Here is a 22,026-nt window from a genome sequence, read left to right as displayed (position 1 = left end):
GACTCGCAAAACAGGCTCTTGTAGAATGTTAGAATTGTTGTTACAAACAAAGGAAGAGTCGTGACTCAAATGGCAGCCATGAGTCATCTGCAGCTGGTGAGCACCAACAGCTGTTTGCTCTGATACCCTGCTGGACCTGAGATTTCATGGGAGAGCCTGCTCTCAACGTTAGGTACTCAGCTGAGCCAGTGAGGCTGTGAGGATTTCCAACACTTACCGCTTACCCCAGTGCATGTACATACAATGTTCTGTGCGGGCAGCATGAGAGCAGCTATTCCCAAGCATTACCTCTTTGCTCTATTTCTACCTGTAAAGTATTTCAGAATGCGGGACCCATTTTACTCCTGCTGAAGTCAATGGTGAAACTCCCAGGATATGGCCCACTTTGTGTGCAAGACCCCATTGAAAACGTCAGCAAAGAGACCCCCACATTTAACATTAAATCAAGAGAAGAAAAATCTTCCACCCATCGGTCTGAATACAAATAACTCCAGCCTAAATCCTCATTGTCAAAGATGGGGAGGCAGCCTGGTTTTTACTGTGGTACCTTGAAAGCACTCAAGTAAGTTATTACTGTGTTTAAATGAGCTATCACAACATAGAGGGCAAAACACTGCTCGGACACATTCTTAACCTGCCAAGATGAGAAATGTTCGCAATAAAATTACACCTCCCTGAGAGCAGCTGTCAGGGATTTTCTTGCACCAGGTTAATTTGAGAAGAAAGTCTGAGTCTGCAGACCCTTCCTTAGGCCTAGATGGAACAGCACTGGTTTCCTCTGCTCTGTTTATTAGTTTTGCTCCTTTAGAGTTTGATGAGGTGGCAGGCTTGATGCAGACAGCCTGCGCTTTAAATTCTCTCCTTGCAAGAGCGTACTGCAGGGTTGAGCTCTTGGCCTCGTTCCTATTATGGGAGACACTTTTCCCTGTTCCTATCATCTGGCTTTGTGCCTGACGCTTCTGAAGCCATGTCTATAAATCCCTTACTCAAGAAACCTGTACTCGTTCCTGCACCCCAGCCATGGAACAATATCTTCCGTTACCGATTTCATTTAAAGGTCTCTGAGAGCTCATTGCAGTGCAATGGTTGTTATCAGAAGGAAAAGACAGCACCAGTTCTGCAGGTCATTTAAAATATAATAGCTCACAGGCTCCTTGTCACAGCTACCCTGAAAGGAGCACAGCTTAAGGTCAAGAGCTGCAAAATCAGGTCAGCTAGAGAGATGCGGTTAGTGCTGAGATGGAAATAAATAGCCAGGATATCTTACTAGCAAGTCAGGGAGGGAATGTAAAGGAAATTATTGGCAGATCCAATCTATTCCCAGTTAAAATCAGCACAGTAAGTTGTGGGTGCTTCCTATGTGGTGTAGGACAAGTAAGGGCATCGCAAATGTGAGTGTGTGGAAAAGACTATGCACTGCTGCATTTATGTCAGTGGTGAGGCATCAGCGTGTTTATGTTCTTGCTCAATGCTAGTTAAGAAAGGCCAGCTGCTGAGCTAAAGAGGATGCCAGTATGCGTAGGAGACCAAGCATAACAGTTGCACATCAAGTTGTGACAATGTTTACTTCCACAGAACCACAAGATGTAGACAAAACGAGCAGCAGTTTTATTAGATTCAGGAACAAAATCCAAATGGTGTTTCAAAGCACCACAGCAGGAGGGATAGAGGCAAAATATTTTTAAAAAAATGTTTACCAGCATTTGAAAGGAATCTTTAAGGATGTTTATGTTACGATGGATTTTTAACCCCATAGAGGAGATAAAGTCAGAGATGAAAAAGACAAATGAAATTACTTCCGCTCCATTGCAGCTTTTTTCCTCCTGCCTTGTGCTTTGTGGATATCCAGAAAGTTATGTATTCAGCCAGGCCACTGTGCTTGCACTGCAAAATGAGCAGTGATCTAGTTTGACCAGGAGAATGCATTAGTCTGGGGCAGAGGCGGTGCATTTAGAGGAGATGGAAGATATTTTTCAACAACTACAGAGACAAACTTTAATTTTCTTTTAAGTCCTGTATTTTGGGGAAGGGGACACTTTAAGGCATAACACCAATAGCATCCTCCATTTAGACAGCGCTTTCAGTACAGAAGGATCCCAATGCAGTTCACATTTATAGTCAGCTCTGCTCAAATGCAGCTGCCTCCAAAGTGAAGGGCAGCCATCAACCACCATACACCACAGTGAGCGAGGGGAAATGTGGGACAAACAGGTGGGTTTTCAAGAGACGCCAATGCCGTAAGAGTTCAAAAACCATGCAAAGCAGACAGGATCTCGGCAGGAAGGCCTTGTCCAAGAGACCCACACATAGTAAAGTGCACTCAAATCAATTTGTCTCCTCTGTGGGGAAGCAGACCCTGATCCAAGATTTAACTCTGTCATTCTAAGGAGCCAAGCTTACACCGAAACACTTGTCCTACGGTTTAAAAACATCTTGGCTAGGTATTTTATTTCTTTATTTCTTTATTTAGCTAAAGCAAGTCAGAAGCATCCTGACTCTTCCAGAATAAAACAAATTGGAGCACGGGCCTGGGATTCAAACACAGAGATCTCCTTCCAGTCCTTTTAACAACAGCTTCTGCAAAAATGTCCCCTTTAGCATGTCCTGGAGGCGTGTATACTCCTGGAACGGCTTGGAGAGGGAGAAGTTAGTGATTAGCTTTCCCCGTGCAAACCAAGGCTCTCACACCCAAAGCCCCTTGGCAAGCACATGTGTTACATGCACTTGCTGGAAATGGTTATACTTTGTTCCTGGAAAATATGCTAATTTACTACGTATATGAATGGGGCACCTACATACCATGGGGGTGGGGAGATACGGAAAGATAGGGTTAAATGTCTGTCATTTGCAATCGGCAGATGAGGGTGGGATGCAAGGGGATCTGACAGTTCTCTAATGTGTAACAAAACAAGGTAATAGCAAAGAAAACGTCTTCCAATGAGTCTCAAATCTTGACATCCGTCCAACTCCTGCTGGTCTTAGGAAACTGAAAAGGCTTCCCCAGAAAGGGAAGATGGAACAGAGGGTCCTGTTTGGGCTGTGAGGGACCATCAGACTACTTAAACCTAGTGGTGCTTCTCTGGGTAGTTCCTAGTTTACTGGTAAGAGGGTTGAGCCTGCAATATTGCTGCTGGAATGGGTTTGGTTGCACAATCCTTTCTAGCCTTATGACCTGGAATCAGCTATTAAAGTGCAATAGTAAAACAGATGCGTGTAGCAACAGCCTGATGAGGCTCTAAACTCCTGACTCCTTGTAACTCCTTACCCAACTCACAATATGAGCAAAGAGCGCTCCTGGGGGAGTTGTTATAAAACTGCAACCGCTTATTTCTTCAGCATTAGGGTGTTAATTCAGGTCGGTTTACAACATCCTTGACTTCCACCATGATTAGCATTCACAGACAGGACAAGCACTCTTTGCTTGATTTAGTACCATGCATTTGTCTCCAGATGAGCTACAAGAGAATCCCACTACCAATCGCAAAGCATCTCAGCGACTCCCTGGAGGAGTACAACCAATGGCACATTCACCAGGAACAAGTGGCAGATTTTTAGCTGTGTAATGAGGTCACAGCCAAGTTCCTCACTCTGAGGAAGTCATGACCTCAGTTTCATCACTTACAGGAAAGGGTCTCATTGGAGCAAACAGGGCTAATGGCAGATGTCCTGGTGCTTCATACGTCATACCATTAATGTCAATGACCTGCTAATACAGATGGTCAGCACCAAAGCTCACTGACCTTCAGATCTGCATCTCCAAGCTACAACCCTCAAAAATGAAGCTGGTAGGTACTGAGGAGAGCACCTTTAAAGGAGGCTGCATTTCCGTGGCTACTGCTGTATGCAGTACGAGCTAATGTTCCTCACTGCCACGTTCCCTGGTCTCATAGCTCGTGTTTTTTACCTCTTGAAACATCCAGGTCTTTCTACAGTTATTAAGAAGCAAAGACGACCAGGTTTGTTGATAGTGGTATTTCAGATGCTAAAGTCTTCAGAGGTTAGTAAACATCAGTGAGGCAGGAGGATACGTTTAGAGGATGCCCCATGGGCACTTAATTCTGGAATGTTCCTGATCTGCCTTCATTGCCATCAAATGCTTTTGCTGTATTACCCACGGGCTTGTCTATGAACAAGTGTCACTGGTTTAACTTTAAGGAGTTTATTTAAACTGACATGGTTCACCTGATGCAAACCCCTGCCTGGATACTCCGATTTCAGTGTACAAGTGGATTATAGCAGTTTGGTTTAAGGTGACTGGGAACAGATTCAAATTAACGCAAAATAAGACAGCCTTAAACCAAAATCGGAGCATCTGCGCAGGGGTTAACTGGACTGATTTAGAAACTGATTTAAGTGAAACTGGCCTGCTGTTCTCACGTAGACAAGGCCTACCAGTACATGGGGTTATAGCCTATCACACAGTCAGATACACTTCTCCACAACACTCAATGAGGAGAGTGTACCCCCCGGGACAGACACATTGTATCTTTCCAAAGGGTGTAGCCAGTCCGGTCCCAGACAGCACTCCCACTTTGGCCTAACGCACAGTGTCTCTGCCCAGTAAGGCTGCCTATCTCCTCACCCTTCCTGTCAGAACGTTGGCTTCACAGCCCCATGCACCCCGTTGGAAACACAATGCTTTAAAATTACATGGATCTTTTTCCACAGGCAGCTTCCCAGCGACTCTCCTTTTGGGACAGGTGCCCAGCACTTTTAAACAGACCGCTGCTTTGAACTTGGTTGGGTCTTTCCAGCCAAATGTATCGAAGTCTAATTCGAGCTAGGACACAGTGTCCTCTAGACCATGCTTGAGAGGTCTGGATTTCTGTGAATACTATAGTGCTGAACTGGCATGAAATGAAGAGCTGATCATGTGACTGGAGGAAATATTATATTCCTGTTGCAAGCTTTACATTAATTTCTGAGTCCAGCAAAGTCACGGCCTGGCAGCTCCAAAGCTATTTTGTTTACTTGCTCATGGAAAAACATCAAAAGGGTGTTTTATAGAAAGGAAAACAATGCATTCAGTGGAGTGTCAAGTCAAGTTATAAGAGTTGGACTCTAAGTGCCCCCTACACCCAAGGCATTGCACTGCTGTTCCTTAAGACTGGTTTGTTCACTGTCTGATGTGAAACTTCAGTCCGAAAGAACAAGGGTGAAAAGGCCTGCTCCTTGATCTCTCCCTGGCATTTGGTATGGCCATTCAGTCTCTAGATAACTGTAACAAACAGACAAAGAATAATTACTCCTGATGTTTTGTTTTTGATTCCATGAGCTTCCCCCCTGCCTATGGCACATACTAGTCTAGTCTCCTGTGGACTGGAATACTTTGGTTGTTGGGGTTGGTGAGCGGTGGTGCTGGTGGGTTGTGATACACAAGAGGTCAGACTAGTTGATGGCCATCGAGCCAGAGAGTGCCGTCACAACATGGACACCTTTGGATGCCCCCTGCTTTTCAGATCACACAGAGGGAGTGGCACTAGGATGGAAAGCACTTCGTTTTCTCATTCTTGGCATCTGCCTTTGAAACCCTTTTCCCGTATTCATGCATCGTCTTTGGAAGCCAAAATCCTCCCTCATTTTGTGTGTCATTGAGCTGCAGTTCCTGTCAGACCTGCAGCCAGCCTCTGACCTCCAAGGGTACTTACGTCACCTGTCAAAAGTATTCTCCCTCCTTTGGCCTAGACAGCGAGAGGGCTGGGAGAAATCTGGCACTGATGAGACATGAAACGGGCGCAGTTCGTTCCCCCCATAGTAAAGTCAGTCTTCTACTTTCACTATGGAACCTCTCCCCTTAATGGTGACACCTAAGAGCCTTAATACTCTCTTCTGCTAAGGCTAGAGGGAGAAAACTACATAGGTGCCCTACTTTAACAATGCACTTGATTGCGAGTGCACAATTGGTGTCGCTTCCTAAGTCTGTTATTTAAGCCACCAGACCTCATACCAGACTTGCCTCCACGGGTCCATTACACGGGGTGGTTTGAACTACTCGTGGCAACAGCCAACTTCGCTGGGACTTGCACCAGCGACCCTTGGATCCATGAGCAGCAGAGCTATTTCTTGAGCCAAAGGAGGGTCTCCATTAGCGGTCGGGGGCAATAAGATTCACAGCCTCCTCCAGACTCACAGTGGATTTCTTAGATTTAAATGATGCTGGTCACTTAAAAAAAAATCTAGTCACAACGAGGGAGGAGGAAGAGTCGCTAGGGAGAGGCCATCCCTGGTCTTTGGGACCTCAGCCAGCTGAGTGCGGCTGATCTTCTTGTGCATTGATAGCGTTCAGCCCCTCACATATTCAGGCCCAGAGGCTTCCGAGTCAGACATGCAGATTCACGTGGATGCACGCCCAGGGCAGCTCTCCGTTTAATATATGAATTGTTTTCACATGTTCAAATCTTTTTTTGATTTCTTTCTCTCTTTTATACAAAATTGAACAGTGCAATTTTCAATGCAAAGACTGTTCCAGGCATATGGTAGATGGTGTAGATTGCACTCTCAGCAAATTTGCAGATGATACTAAACTGGGAGGAGTGGTAGATACGCTGGAGGGGAGGGATAGGATACAGAAGGACCTAGACAAATTGGAGGATTGGGCCAAAAGAAATCTGATGAGGTTCAATAAGGATAAGTGCAGGGTCCTGCACTTAGGACGGAAGAATCCAATGCACAGCTACAGACTAGGGGCCGAATGGCTAGGCAGCAGTTCTGCGGAAAAGGACCTAGGGGTGACAGTGGACGAGAAGCTGGATATGAGTCAGCAGTGTGCCCTTGTTGCCAAGAAGGCCAATGGCATTTTGGGATGTATAAGTAGGGGCATAGCGAGCAGATCGAGGGACGTGATCGTTCCCCTCTATTCGACATTGGTGAGGCCTCATCTGGAGTACTGTGTCCAGTTTTGGGCCCCACACTACAAGAAGGATGTGGATAAATTGGAGAGGGTCCAGTGAAGGGCAACAAAAATGATTAGGGGTCTAGAACACATGACTTATGAGGAGAGGCTGAGGGAGCTGGGATTGTTTAGCCTGCAGAAGAGAAGAATGAGGGGGGATTTGATAGCTGCTTTCAACTACCTGAAAGGGGGTTCCAAAGAGGATGGCTCTAGACTGTTCTCAATGGTAGCAGATGACAGAACGAGGAGTAATGGTCTCAAGTTGCAGTGGGGGAGGTTTAGATTGGATATTAGGAAAAACTTTTTCACTAAGAGGGTGGTGAAACACTGGAATGCGTTACCTAGGGAGGTGGTAGAATCTCCTTCCTTAGAGGTTTTTAAGGTCAGGCTTGACAAAGCCCTGGCTGGGATGATTTAACTGGGAATTGGTCCTGCTTCAACCAGGGGGTTGGACTAGATGACCTTCTGGGGTCCCTTCCAACCCTGATATTCTATGATTCTATGATATCTAGTAAGCCTGGGTCAGGAGGGTCTAATTCCTTGGCTTATACCTCCCTACTTTCCTGCCAACATTATTTTAACAACACAGACATTTCTGTGCTCACACCATCCCCTTTCCCTGGCCCGAGGGATGTCACAGACAATGAAATACTTTTGCTGAAGTGTTCTCTCCCCTTGAAGGAAGAGCTGCCCTTCTTGGGGGAGGAGAGAGACAGAAATTAACTGGAAATGCATCCAGATGATCCTTTTCTTTCTTGGGACACTAAGTGCAGCTCAAGGTGATGGTGATCAGGAAATTCCTATTCTAAAAGTGAAGGTTAAAAATAGAAGGCCAGATCAGTAGCTGGTGAAAGTCAGCATAGCTCCACTGAAGTCATAGATCTACACCAGCTTACACTACCTGAGAGCCAAGGCTGTGTATTTAAGCTGTTGGCTGTCATTTAGAGCTGAGTACCTGAGACGCGGGATCAGTCACACAGCCAGCCTGCACGCCATGCACATAGCTAGGCCTTCTGCCTGGCTGCTCGGTTCCTTGCAGATGAGATGCAGCTGCAATTTCCCCTATCATTGCTTCTTGAAGGCCCTCTCATCCTTTTCCCTGCAGCAAGGAAGTGGAATGTCCCAGCAATGCCAGGTACTCACGGATGGATGCAAATCTCAAGGCACCAGTTTTACGAACCCAATAACAAACTGAAGAGTCAGCAGTGTGGTGCTAAAAATAAACAGCTGTACAAAAGAATGTGTCTCAGCCTAGCTACAGCATGGAATACCTCCTGCCCAGAGACCAACAGAATTAGTTTGCCTTGGAAAGTCACTCGGTGCAGAGCAGAGGATAAAGCAAGGTAAAGCTTTGCTATGAGAATACCAGGTCTCAAGAGCGTGACAAAGGCAACTGGCACAAGCCAGTGCCTGGGTTTTCTCCAGTCATGTTTGCAGTGGTGCTGGGAATGCCTGAGCAGCAGAAAAGGAGAGATCGCAAGCACTCTTATGGGCAGCGCTTGTCTGGCCCCAGATTGCTGCCCACGCTGCTTGCCAGTGCGAGGCCGTAGGGGCGTGGAACGTTCCAGACTGAGGTGTCCCCTTTTTCCCTGGCACTCTGCTGCTGCTTATATTGTGCAGGGGTGGGGAGCAGGGTCTACAGAGTGGCTACAGTCCTACTTTTCCAGTTGTTAAGGTCAGTGTGATGTAAAAATGACACGAACCAAAGCACAGGTGCCACGTCTCCCTTTGGCGGAATTGGTCAAAATGCTCTGTCCGGTTCTCCTCTCACTTGCACTGGTGTGAGTGAGGAGACGCTGGTGTGAGTGAGGAGACGCTGGCGTGAGTGAGAGCAGAACCAGTATTTCTGGGCATGCACATGTGCTGCACTTGTGAGTATCCCGACTAGTAATTAAACGGAGAAAATTGGACAGGTCTTAAGGATCTACACTGCGCGCAACAATCGAACACACACATTCAAGGAAGTGAGCTGTAGCTCACGAAAGTTTATGCTCAGATAAATTGGTTCGTCTCTAAGGTGCCACAAGTCCTCCTTTTCTTTTTACATTCAAAAGAACGTCTCTTATAGTGCTCCAGGTCCTTTTGTGTAGGATATAGCGTAATGCTACGCGTTTATGTGACAGGATAGAAGGACGTGTGATCCAGAAAGCTGCGTGTGATTTAAATGTGCATTAGCAATCAGGATTAACAGTCAGTGGCACGAGGCAATGAAATGTAGAACAGACTGGAACTGAAGTTTTACACAGCTCCGGAGCCTGAGAGTGAGCGGACACCGGTTGGCTGGATGGTCGTCACTGCGCGTGTGCTGCAGTGGGAAAGAAAATAGGACTTTGTTTAGAAAGGAGACCAGTGGCATTGCGACAGTGCTCTTTTCAGCAAGAGAGAGGAGTAACCCTACAGTGCGGCAAAATTCCCATTGATTTCAATGGGGCCAGGATTTCACTGCGAGCATCCCATCCAGCGTGCCCCCTCTCCACAAAGGGCTCCAATGGCCAGTCCTGTGACTGTACTTCACGTAGGGCCTGATTCGGCAAGATGCTGAGGTCCAGTGGGAATGAAGGGCAGCTGACTGCATGTCAAGGTGGGGACCAGCAATTCAGGGAACTGGGCCCCAATGTTTGCTCAGTTTGTCTCCACAATGCCTAAGTCCCGTCATCTAATTCCCTATTTGGGAAAGCCCCTTGGGAATATTGACTATGAAAGGTGCTGTCCGAAAGCAAATTCCTTTCGACTTTCCAAATGGTTCCCTGTCAGCTGTCAAAATTAGATATACCAGTGATCTGGAGTCTGGACACACAAGGGCTCATGGACGATAAATGGGGGAAGAATGAGGTTGCACATTTCTACTCACCCCCAGTTCCTGCATTCAGATCTCATTATATAGATTGCTTTATGGTCATGTCAGCAAATTGGCCCCATATAAAAATCTCAATAATTTGTCATAACACTGGGAGTACGTCGGGCACCAACATTTGCTGAAGACAAAGGAAATGATTCAAGTGATGCATGTTCTAGAATATCAGAAACATTGGTTGCCAATTACCAAAGGTCCCAGCCCTCTGTCCCATTCTCTGCCTTGATATGCCAATATCAAGAACATCTGCAGCTCATTGTTGAATGGTCCTTTCTGCATGACCCACACCTGAAAGCCCTTTCAAGCTGCATTTCAGTGAGACACACTGCTGAAAGAAGTCAAAATCCCATTTACAGGAGAGGCTGAGGAGTTATCTCCAGAAGCTTGAGTGAAAAAGAATGAGCCTTTCCTCCATTAACAAAGGGCTTGCAGCTCCCTTTTTAAGGCACTGAAAATACAGCACAATGAAGATTAAAAATGCATCCCAAGAATGTTAAACATGAGAGATCAGTAGATGAGATAAGCCACCTCTGAAGGCCCCGTGTCCTTTCCAAGTCTTGATGTAGTGTGGGTCTTGCTGTGGATGGATCAAGGCTACACAGGCCCCAAGTCCATTCACAATTCAGACCTGTTGTTCCTCCAGAAAATTCTTCCTCAGGGGCAAACCCACCTCCACCCCCACTCCCATTCCCACCTCACCGCTACATAAGACTTTTCCTCCTTCCACTCTCAAGTCCTTGAACTTCCTACCAATGACTAGGCAGCCCAGCCACTCCAAGCCCATGCTGAAGGCGGCCAGCCAGTAGCAATCAGACGTGTTCTGCACCTGCTGCTCTGAGTCCAGCTCTCTGTTTCATCCAGGCCCCCTCCGACTACGGCGCCTGACTCCTGACTGGCTGAGGAGCCCTTACACTAGCACAGATATTGAAGGAAAGTAAGGAGAGAGGGTGGGGGACTTACTCAAGGAATCGTGTGACGTACTCCCTGCTGCAGCGGGACCAGGTGAGTGGAGAGGTGTCATACAGGAGCTGTGGAGACATGATGAAAGGTCTTTTCCCAACTGGCTCACAGTCATTGCCGCTTCCATCATGCTGAATCCCAAAACTGTGTAAGAGCACAGTCCCACAAAGGAGAGGTGAGCCGCACGCTTGGATACAACAGCACAGGTGCTTTGCTTTCTAGCACATTCACATCAAGCCTTTCATTACAAAGACCTAGGACAGTTTCTCCCAGTTACTCTGTTCTTAACACACCACTGCTCTGCACAGAGATTTTACCTCATCGTCAACTTTAATGAAGCCAGGTCCAATGCAATAGAAGTTACATCACTGTCAGTGTGAACCCAGCTGATTCAATGGACTGAACCCTGGGCTGGGAACCAGGAGACCTGTGATCTATTTCTGGCTCTGTCACTGATCCACTGTGTGACAGGGGCAAGCTCCGTCCTCTCTCTGCCTTGTCTATTTAGATTGTGAGCTCTGTGAGGTAGGGACTCCTGGGTGTATAGACAGTGCCCAGAGCAATGGGGCTCCAGTCACAGTGAGGGCCTTAATGCACTGCTGTATACCAATAACTAATCAATGTGTGGAGGGAAGTAGGTAGCTGGGTGATGTGGGGATCCCCCCCCCCGTTACTGCACTTTATGCAGGGCCTGCAGCAGGGCATGGAAACATAGACGGGAAGGGACCTCGAGAGGTCATCTGGTCCAGTCCCCTGCACTCAAGGCAGGACTAAGTATTATCTAGACCATCCCTGACAGGGGTTTGTCCAACCTGCTCTTAAAAACCTCCAGTGGTGGAGATTCCACAACCTCCCTCGGCAATTTTGAGTTTCAGGTCTGGAAGTGGAGATGTGGACATGGGGTGGGTTTGCTGCCCGTCGAGAGAGGGCAGGGTGGAGACCAGGACAGCACATACAATAAGCAGAGCTGAGTGGATAATACGCAACAGATGATGTAGCATCCAATGAGCCTCTTTTCTGATCGCACAATACCTGAGAACAGTTGGCAGTTTCCTCAGATTTACTTGTTTGAAATTTGATGCACTTTCATGTGATTATTGTTTTAACCCCACAGAAAGTATTTGATTCTTGCTTTATTAGAGCTACATTTGGTTAGTTATGATTGGTCAGATAAGTCACATGCTATTGTTTCTTGATTGGGCAAGCATGCTATAGCCACAAGTATGAATTTAACATTAGGTTTCCACAGCTACTCGTGCATTCAACTTTGCAGTGCACTTTCCATGAATATTGCTGCCAGTAAAACACGCTTGCACAAATGATCCTGAGAAGTGAATGCACAAAGGGCACTGAGTGCAGACTAAGCAAAGTTGGATAAAATTCAGGCAGATACTTGCAGCTCTTTTTTTGCAGTGGGGCGGTGAGTCAACACTGGCAAGACTGCAAGGCTCCCACAGTGTGGAGTCCCAAGTGGTGGCTCACACTTAAAATTGGCCCTGTGAGTTATTGTCTGATGTATGTAAAACCCAAAATGTACAGGGTACAATTTTCCAAAGCACCAAGCCCCACTGTAAGTCACTTAGGTGGTTTTGAAAATTTTGCCCACAAATAAAAATGAAAGGGATACAGCCTCATAATCTCCTCTCCATAGTTACTCTATGTCCTTCCAACCCAGAGGTCTGCTGCTCCTCTCACACTGGTGTAAGTCCAGAGTATTTCCGCTGAAGTCATTGGCCTAAATCCAGGGCAAGTGAGATCAGAATGTGGCTAGAGAACTCAGTGCAAGAATGATTGACTAAGCCCAACTGCCTGAAGAGGATGATGAAAATTAGCTTGTTTCCAATTTGTTCTCGATGAACAAATATTTGTCTCATATAATCACTGCATACACTGGCGTACAGGAACGTGCTGTTCACAGTCTGAACCTTGGGGAGTCACTGCCTAGCTCCTTGTTCCCACAAATGGTTCATTTTGTGCTTTTGCAAATGCACAGCCGCCAAGCTTAATAATGCCTATATTGTTGCTTTCCCACTCATTGAAATGCATGGACTTAGAAATGTATTTATTACACACTGTCAGCAGTAACTACATCTAATCTGGAAAGCTCCCGGGGGCAACAGATATAAAAGACAATGAATCCAGGTGCTGACAGGGACAACAAAGCACGCAGAAAATGGTGTTACTTAATTTAAAGGCTGTGGTTTACTACAGCTGTCTAGGCTGTCTGTAAGTTGCCATTTTGACATATTATTCACTTCTGTATATTTCTGAGGCATTTGCTAAAAATGTAATTGAAATAATGTGGAAGAAATACTGCCTGCAAAGAAGAGGATCTATGTGGTATAGCTGATATCAAACCCAATGGGGGACGTAGAAGGGGAAAATGTAAAGCAAACATTTAATTAATGGATCAATGAATTCAAAGTTTAGTGCAAGTCAGTGAATATATCAATACATGGTACTTTCCTTAAGGTATATATTTTTATGTAAATATAAAAGAATTTTGAAGTAGTCTTTCTTATTTCAAACTCAAACAAGGAAAAGATGAGACTATTGAACAAAACTGATTAAATTAAACTTCAGATAATCTATACTTACCCACAGAAATGTGATATACACAATATGAGACGAAATTAACATTTAAAATATATAATGGTTTCCTGAAGCTGTATTAAACTGCTATTTAAAAGACCTTTCCAAAGTTAATTGCATTAAACAGGTTGGGAAAACAAACCAAACATTTGTCACCAATTCTATAAATAAACTAAATTTGAAGAATTCCTAATTAAAAAGTCTTGTTCAAAACATTTCACGAACTCTGGTTTGATCTTGGGCCAGCGCATTTACAGAACACCATTCAGCTTGCCTTGAAGTCAGAGTTCAGTCAGACTGGATTTGACATATGAATGTAACTGCACTGGGGCTCCTGGGAGTGTGCAGAGACAGTTTAAACTCAGAAAATAATAAAGTTCCAAAAATGAAACTCTCTGAGCAAAATCCTCAGGGTAAACTCAGAACTTCCACTGACTTTAGAGGGAGTTTTGCCTGAGTAAGGCAAGGCTGAGCAGGGGGTTGGACTAGATGACCTCCTGAGGTCCCTTCCAATCCTGTTATTCTATGATTACAGATGGATATTTTCCCACTTTGTGTACCACCTGCACTTTTTAAAGTAAGAGCTGAATGGTGTGTCTTTCCAGGAGAGGGGTCATGAAAGAGATTAAACAAATCCCTAAGTACCTGTGTCCGAGTTCATGTGCCACGGTGAAAGCCAGGGGAAGTCCTGTATCCTCATTTATATTACAGCTTCTGTGATGCTGACACATTCCTGACACGTGAGAGAGACCCAGAGTCTCACAAGGCCTGTTCATTGCAGCACAGATGTCTTTCCTTTTACAGGCAGGGGGAAAAACAAAACACACACACAGGACAAACCGGTTGTTTAAATCATAGCATCTTCCAAAGTGTCAAAATAAAACTGAGCAAAACTATTGTCTGAAAACTCTGGAGTGGGGTCAGCAATTAGATTGAAAGGGAAACGCCGAATGTTGCAAGGTTTGTATTGAGTAGGGGATGGTAAACATCTCCCTAAGTAGAAGGGACTCTGGTCTCACTTCAATACAGTAGGCTCTCTGTGCTGTGTACCTGATGGATACAATTTGCACAATGCAATTATATCTGCAGCCTCTGGCTGATTGGGTGCTGGGGTTCCATCCTGTGACATGGCATAGTATCTAGCTAACCCAGCTGTAACATATATAGTGTGTATATAAAAGGTGACAACATATTAACTGTTTAAACAGAAACAAAGAGTGGATGCATCTGAATGTAACAGAATTATGGCCCTCTTTTTCCATTTGCTCTCCCAGGAGCCCATCTTACTAAGGAGACTGGTTAATTTAAAATCAAAAGCAGCTTGGTTCCATTAATTCCACTTTAAAAGTACAGCTGGGGCTGGGAATAATTAAGCAATGGGACACAACAGGCTGATGCATTTCTTAGGGGATTACCTCAGCCCCAGATAGCTATGGCAAAGTGACTACAGCCACCCAAGAAGAACAGTAACAATAACCCCACAGGCATGTACTGCCCTACAGTGTCTTATTTCTATTGCAAAGTAAATCTCCTGGAGAAAATGAGGGTGTTGTGGGAGATGCCATGCTTCTGAATGTATTGGGAGTTAGTGAAACGACTTGAGATCACCAACTCCCAATACATTCAGAAGCATGGCATCTCCCACAACACCCTCATTTTCTCCATTGTACCCCTTACCCATAAGGAAAACACACTTGGGCTGGGATCCTCAAAGAAGCCTAAAGAATCCAAGTGCCCAAATCCCACAGGATTTCACTGGGAATCAGACACCCTCCCTGATGCTCTTTTACAAATCCATAAGACAAAATGGCAAGTTTATACAAGTGAACATCCCCCATAAAGGTCAGGAAACTGGAGATGGGGTCAAACCAAAACCTTGCATTTTAACAGCCCCAGATGCTGGTAAATTTGAATCCATATTCCAGATTTGGATCCGAACTCTGAGGCTAGTGCCAATCTTGGGAATAGGCTAATCTCAAAACAGCAGGTTGCATCTCTAGTTACATGTGTAAGTGTCAAAAAAGGGCCCACATAAGGAAAATGGAATTTAAATAGCCTCCTCTTTCTCTCTCACACATTAGATCCTAGTGTCTCTCTCCAGCCTAGTGTCTCTCTCTATCTCCCAGCTTTTTAGGTATTTCTAACTACTTGGTAAATTGCTGAAACCAGAGAGCTAGCGCAAGCAGAAAGCACAAAGCAGGATACCTGGTGAGCAAGACAGCTACGTCATGATGCAACGGGTGGGCATCTCCTTTCACATTGATGTTTTTCTGCCATTTGCAAAAACTTTTCAAGGTGTTGTCTGCATGGTGGGTGATTTTCAAATCTTCCTACCAACATAAGAAAGTAAAAGTCTGCTGTCACGGTGTTGTCCCTTTTGTCACTTAGAGACACTGGGGGCAGATTCTGATCTCAGTTACACTAAATTCAGATTGGAAGTAACTACACTGACTTAGATGGAATTACTCCAGATTTACACCACATAGCTGAGCTCAGAATCCACCCCTTTTTTACTGTCATTTGACTATGATCAAGTGGAAATGTTAGACAGTCTAGTGAAGGAAGTAAAAAAAACCTGCAGGAAAATATTCCCATTAGGCTGCCGAATCTTTTACAAGGACGCAGCTGTGGGAAACAGATCAAACAGCTGAGCAGCTTCAGGCTTAGCTGAGAATGATAACTGCAGCTGGGAAGCACAAACAACCAGCATTTCACATCAATCATACAGTGCTGCTAGCTGGGATGCTCCTATGGGACTAAGCCAATTCTGGAAACGAGAGAGAAGACTACAACATCTACTAGGAAACACCCTAACTCACAGTCATCTCTCTGCCAGAGTGGAGCCAGCCCGCCCCTAATTTTAATGGAAATGCTGCCAAGAGCAAAACAGCATGTCCAGTAGGCAGTAGGGCTAGTTCCCGTAGGTTGCTGGATGGGGAGGATGATGCCTGTATTTTGTTGGGAATCCTTTATGAACTACTGAATACATGGCTACTTCTCAATATAAGGGCCAGCTTCTACAGCGTCTCTGCCTGTGGAACTCCCGCTGGCTTCCAAGAGAATCCCACCCATGCAGCAGTCACTGCATCGAGTCTCTAGTGTCTGTGTTTATTCTGTGCAAGATCTTTCTGGACATGCACATGAGATGAAAGTGAGAGTTTATGGGCTTTCATGGCCAGTTCTCAACTGACCATACAGAAGCATACTGAGCTGCCAAGATGGAAATGGACCAAAAATATTAGTCATGTAGTTTTCTTTTTACCTCATCATCTTCTAACAGGATAAGACGAACTATTGCAATGTTGATAGGGTTTCCAATGCTGGCATCATGGAATATACCTGCCACCTGCAGAAATATAAACAGCCAATGAAATAATGGACAGGAGAAAGCAATCACTCTGCTTGCAATACTCATGGCAAACACATGGGCTAGAGAAGCATGGTCCTAAAAGACACTGCTGGATAGTGTAGCCCCAAATCAGAAGTTCCTTAGAATCAGGAATGGGTCCAACTCCAGGGAAGTTCAGACCCAGAGCTGGACCTAAACATTAATGACATGCCCAAATCGCTACTAGAAATCATTAGAGCTGCGAATTTCAACCAAAACCGAGTGTGGGAGCGTGCTCACGCTGTGCAGTGACCAAATATGGTTTCTCAAGGGGAACTGCCCCAACTTGGTGCAACACCATTTGCTCCATCCGGGGTGACGCCCCACCAGCCTCTGCTGGAACCGCTAGCCACATCCAAACCTGTGTTACTTCGGTCCCAAAAGAGGAGCAGGCTAATTGTGCCAAATTATGCTACACTGCCTGGTGGTTTTATGATATGAGCAAATACCAGCAGGTGACTAGACTGAGATCACTAAGTTCATTCCACTTGTGACCTCAGACAAAACTGAATGTGGGTCTCTGGAGGTGAAGGGCTAGCTCATTAACCCAAGATGCCACCTACCTTCCAATTAAATGAGTCTCTGAGCGCTGAAAGATTAAGCATCAATGTTCGCTGTTGAAGCATATGAATGCAATTACTGTAATTAACTTTTCAAGCCTGCATTTGACTTTTATTACAGCCCTTACGGTACATAACATACACTCTCCTAGTTCTGTGCCAGGGTTTTTCATCACCTATTACTGGCTGCTTTACTTGCCTCTTTCCCTTTAACAGTTCACAAGGACACATTCGTAGGAAAGCCATTCACATATCCAATGCTAGCCAAGCTAGTATTCCACTCGGTCCTGGGTCAGCTGGCCCCAGCTCAGAGCATTGTTTGGTGGGCTGCAGGAAGCTGTTTCTAGATGAGGTTGCTAAACACAACTGCATCTTCTCTGCAGCTCTTGTGTGACATGTGACACTAACACCGGAAACATCAGGAGTCGTGGGCATGAAGGACTGGATCCAAAGTCAATGGGAATCTTTGCATTGACTCTATTTGCTTAGGATCAGGCCCAAAATGAGGGCAGGCTATGACTTTCCATGTATTTATCAAGCAGAGAACTGTCAGTTGCCTTACATGTGTGCATGGGGGAGTAAGGGAGCGTTAGCCACAGCCTTCCTCCCCTGCACAAGCAAGTGGCATGACTGGAAAGGGCTGAACCCTGGAAATGCAAATGACCTGTATATATGCCACTGACCTGTATGGGTTATATTTAGGCCTCCAAGGACACCAGTGGATTTCACAGTCATGGAATCCAGCACTCACCATGTTCATTACGGTCAGCACGTACTTTTCTATATTTTCACTTCCGTGATACTCCACCATCTTGGTGTCCGCTACCACCAAGGTCTCCACCCACTTCTCCTTGCTGATGGAGCGCTGCTTTATTCTTCGCTTCCTCTGCTGTTTCTGTTCCCATCTCTCTCTCCGTTTCTCAGACGTCTCCAGGCTTTGCGGAGATTCTGAAGAATGGAGAAGGGAATGGGCTTTCGATAACAGCTGAAAGCTTGGTGGAATATAAGAGGATTATTTTTTAAAAAGGAACTAATTCCATTTAAGCCACTAGAGCTCTCAAGACACAGACCATTGACTGATAGACCATTAACTCACTCTTACCTACTCTGTCGAGCCACATGTTCAAAAGACCACTTAGAAGAAAGGCCTCTGAACTCTTTCCGTTGCTTGGTGGCATTAGTGTATTGGAGAGAAATCCAAATGTGGGTTTGGCTCAAGTTCTTTTACTGGAACTCTGCCCTGGAATATTGCACGCGGGTCATGGAGAAACTCAAACAGCAACAGGAAACCTACATTGCACAGTTATTAATATTTTTATTTATATACCAATTTATTATGCAACCCTCAAGGAGTGTCTGGGCACATACATGATAAACAATATTAGTGGCTGAACAATCTGGGCCGTTTTCACCCATGCAGCACAGGAGGTTCTGCCAGGGGACCACAGCTCCCTAATACAATGAATTCACTGCCCCATAAACTGGACTGATGGCTCACACCAAATCCTAAAGGTCTCCAAGGGTCCTGACCAAGCTAGAAAAGCCACCAAAGACCTAACCTCAGGCTTTGCAGGGCTGCACAGGAGATGGAATTCCCCTAAGAATCCCCTGGGCCTGCCACCAGGCGTTCCACCCTGGGGAGAGACAGCAAGAGCGTTCATGCAAAAAAACAGGGGAAAAGATGGCATGATGCTGAAGGGAAGCTTGAATGGGCCTAATTACATAGAGCAACTGGGCAGTCTCATGTGGAGAGTTCTTCTGTGATGCTGCCCCGTGTCAGGGTCAATCACAGGCTAAATAAGAGCTTTACTAACCACATCATAAAGAGCTGGAATTGCTTTTATGTTCAGGCTGGAATGGGTCAGGATTACTTCATTAACAATAAACTTGTACATATTTACGGTCTGCATTGTGCTTTAAATAATGAGAGAAAGTTTGCCCTCTAGTCCTAAAGAATCCCAAATATCCAGATAATTTGAGAAGTCTCCAGTGCTAAGATATCATCGTGGAAGTTTAATGAAAATAACTTACTTAGAACTCATTTTTGTTGCAGTCTTTGCTGTAAAGCTTTGACTTATGTGGGTCTTATGATGTGGTGCAACTGGGAAAACATGGAGTTCTGGACACCAAAGGAAGTGTGTATATAATTATAACTGCAAACACCATCTTAAATACTCACCCTGCTGTACGTGTATGTTCACTGAATGCCGCAGGACGCATTGGAAGAAAACAGCATATGTGGTGAATGTACCATTTCTTGCTGGGTATTGTTTTATAAATGAAATCAGCCCCTTTAATAATCCAAAGTGGTAGGACCAGAATAATGGAAATCCTACAGATTTTCTACATGTTCTTTTCCATAGTGTGATTGGGACTAAATTACTAGTCTATACTCTAGTGGAAATTTACATGCATCATCATCTGGCCAAACGAGGCCCCAGGGGAGTCACTCATTCATTATCATAAATTAATAGATTTTTAAGGCCAAAAGGGATCATTTGCTTGTAATGGCAGACTAAAGATGCTCAATTTATTTATCTTAACAAAGAGAAGGCTAAGAGATGACTTGATCACAGTATACAAATACCTACATAGGGAAAGACTTCTGACATAGAGACCTCTTCAGTCTATCAAACAAGGGTAAACCAGGTTCAATGGCAGGGCGCTGAAGCTAGGCCAATTCAGTCCTAGGTGCAACCTTTTAAGAGTGAGGGTAACTAACCACTGGAACACCTTTCCCTCGGTATGGGGTGGATTGTCCATCATCTGAAGACTTTAAATCAAGACTTGAATGAGTTTCTGAAAGGTTGTTTGTGGTGGTGTTGTAGCTGTGTCATCCCCAGGATACGAGACAGACAAGGTGGGGGAGGTAATATTATTTGGCCAACTTCTGCTGGGGCAAGATACAAGTGTCCAGACTGCCCAGAGTTCTAACAGATGTGCTCTACATCAACCAGAGGGAAAGGATTCCTGGAAGCAGGAGTCACAGGGTGAGGTCTTCTGGCCTATGTTATGCAGGTCAAACTAGAGTAGTGGTCCCCAAACTTTTTACTTCACGCCCCCGCCTCCCCAGAGCCGGGGCCAGGAGTAGGGCCATGGTTCTCGGATGTGGGGGACGCAGACAGAGGGAAAGGGGCTGAGGCTGGGGCCAGAGCTGGGGGCAGGAGCAGAGCCTTGTCCAGGGGCCTTGTCCAGCAGTTGGGGTCCCAAGCATGGGGCTGGCAGCCACGGCCAGGAGCAGAGCCTTGAGAGAGGGGGCCAGCGGCTGGGGCCAGCAGTGGAGCCGGGTGGCACTCGCTCCCCGCCCCTCCCCCGTGGGGGCTGGCCCAGGCCCTAGCCATGCCCCCCCCAAACATTCCTCCATGCCCCCCTGAGGGGGGGCAGGCCCCACAGATTGGGGACCTCTGGACCAGATGATCATAGTAGACTCTTTTGACCTTTAAACCTATGAATTATCTAGTCTCATCCTCCACATGGTACAGGCTATAGAATTTCACTCAGTGAATCCTGCTTCAAGCCCACAGTATGTTCAAAGTATGTTCATAGTATCTTAGAGTTACACATCACACAGATTTACTGCTCCTCCGCTATCTAGTGTACCTTGCACAGGGAACAAAATGCAGCTCCTGTCCAGTGGCGCTCTGTACCATCCACCCTACTTCACCTGGGAAGGAATTCTACTATGCTCCACAGCCGCAGAGAAGCCACGGTGAGGATGGGAAGCATATTAGGTAATATTCTTAACCAACCCTTTTCTGTCTCCTTCGTTGTTGGAAGGACGCGTGATTGTGCTGATGATACTTTCTGTGGCAGCAAGTGCTGAGAAAATTTGGGCTCTTGGACCAGCTGTGGAGGGTCTCACCTGTTCTGCAGTGGATTCAATCTACAAATTTTCCAAAGGAGCTCATAACCAAGGAACTGTGCATTTAAACCTTTCTGCCTTGGCACACAAGGTAAATAATGTACCGTTTGCTTCCTGCCCTGGCAATTGAGAAGTCTGTCTAAAATACTTACACAGCTCCCCATTATCACAGCAACTGAGCATTTCACAATCTTTAATGTATTTATCCTCAGAACACCCCAGTTAGGTAGGAAAATACTATTTCATAGATGGGAAGCTGAGATACAGAGAAATAAATGACTTCCCCAAGGCCATTCAAGATATCTGTGGCAGAGCAGGGAATTGAATATGGGTCTCTCAGTCCCCAGGCCACTGCTCTTATCACTGGGCTATCCTTTGCCTCTGAAGAGAGTGGTAACATCTTTGTGAAAAGCCTCAGAATTTCATAAGGGACTAGACACAGGTATCCTTCTCTGAGGCTGGCACAGGTTCACTCCCAAGCCTGCAAAATCAAATCTGCTCTAGCTCCTGTCCAATAGCACAGTCAATGTTTGAGGTACAAAATGTAATTTGGGTGATGCTGTAGTGATCATGGTGAGTTAGTACTTATGTGGGGAGAATGCCTGACAGTAGAGGGCTGTTTAATCAAGCAGACAAAGGCATAATAAGCTCCAGTGGCTGGAGGTGAAGCTAGATAAATTCAGGCTACAGTTAAGGAGCAAAATTTTAACAGTGAGGATAATGGACTGTTGGGACAGTTTACCAAGAGATGTGGTGGATTCGCCATCACTTAAAGTCTTTAAATCTAGATTGGATGTCTTTCTAAAAGATATTTTCTAGCTCTTCCACAAGTTGTGGGCTTGATACTGGAATAGCTGAGTGGAACTGGGTGGCCTGTGCTATTCAGGAAGTCAGGCTAGGTGACCATAATGGCCCCTG

The 22,026-nt window shown here is 45.5% G+C and overlaps 1 protein-coding gene across 2 annotated transcripts in view; it reads right to left on the bottom strand.

The window, feature by feature from the left end:
* The window catches only part of ADAMTS7 (ADAM metallopeptidase with thrombospondin type 1 motif 7), a 139,775-nt gene that overhangs the window by 100,518 nt on the left and 17,231 nt on the right, over window positions 1-22,026 (bottom strand). For both annotated transcript variants that reach the window (XM_073304523.1, XM_073304524.1), the window contains 5 exons: window positions 17,998-18,194; window positions 16,561-16,644; window positions 15,504-15,628; window positions 13,944-14,093; window positions 10,707-10,850 (listed from right to left, as the gene is read on the bottom strand). In XM_073304523.1, the coding sequence (XP_073160624.1) occupies window positions 10,707-10,850; window positions 13,944-14,093; window positions 15,504-15,628; window positions 16,561-16,644; window positions 17,998-18,194 (700 nt within the window). The remainder of the gene's footprint in view (window positions 1-10,706; window positions 10,851-13,943; window positions 14,094-15,503; window positions 15,629-16,560; window positions 16,645-17,997; window positions 18,195-22,026) is intronic.

The sequence above is a fragment of the Lepidochelys kempii genome, chromosome 10 (genome assembly GCF_965140265.1).
Source record: "Lepidochelys kempii isolate rLepKem1 chromosome 10, rLepKem1.hap2, whole genome shotgun sequence".
Classification (NCBI taxonomy): domain Eukaryota; kingdom Metazoa; phylum Chordata; order Testudines; family Cheloniidae; genus Lepidochelys; species Lepidochelys kempii.
The sequence above is the reverse complement of the archived record's forward strand: the minus strand, read 5'-3'. Positions and strand labels throughout refer to the sequence as shown.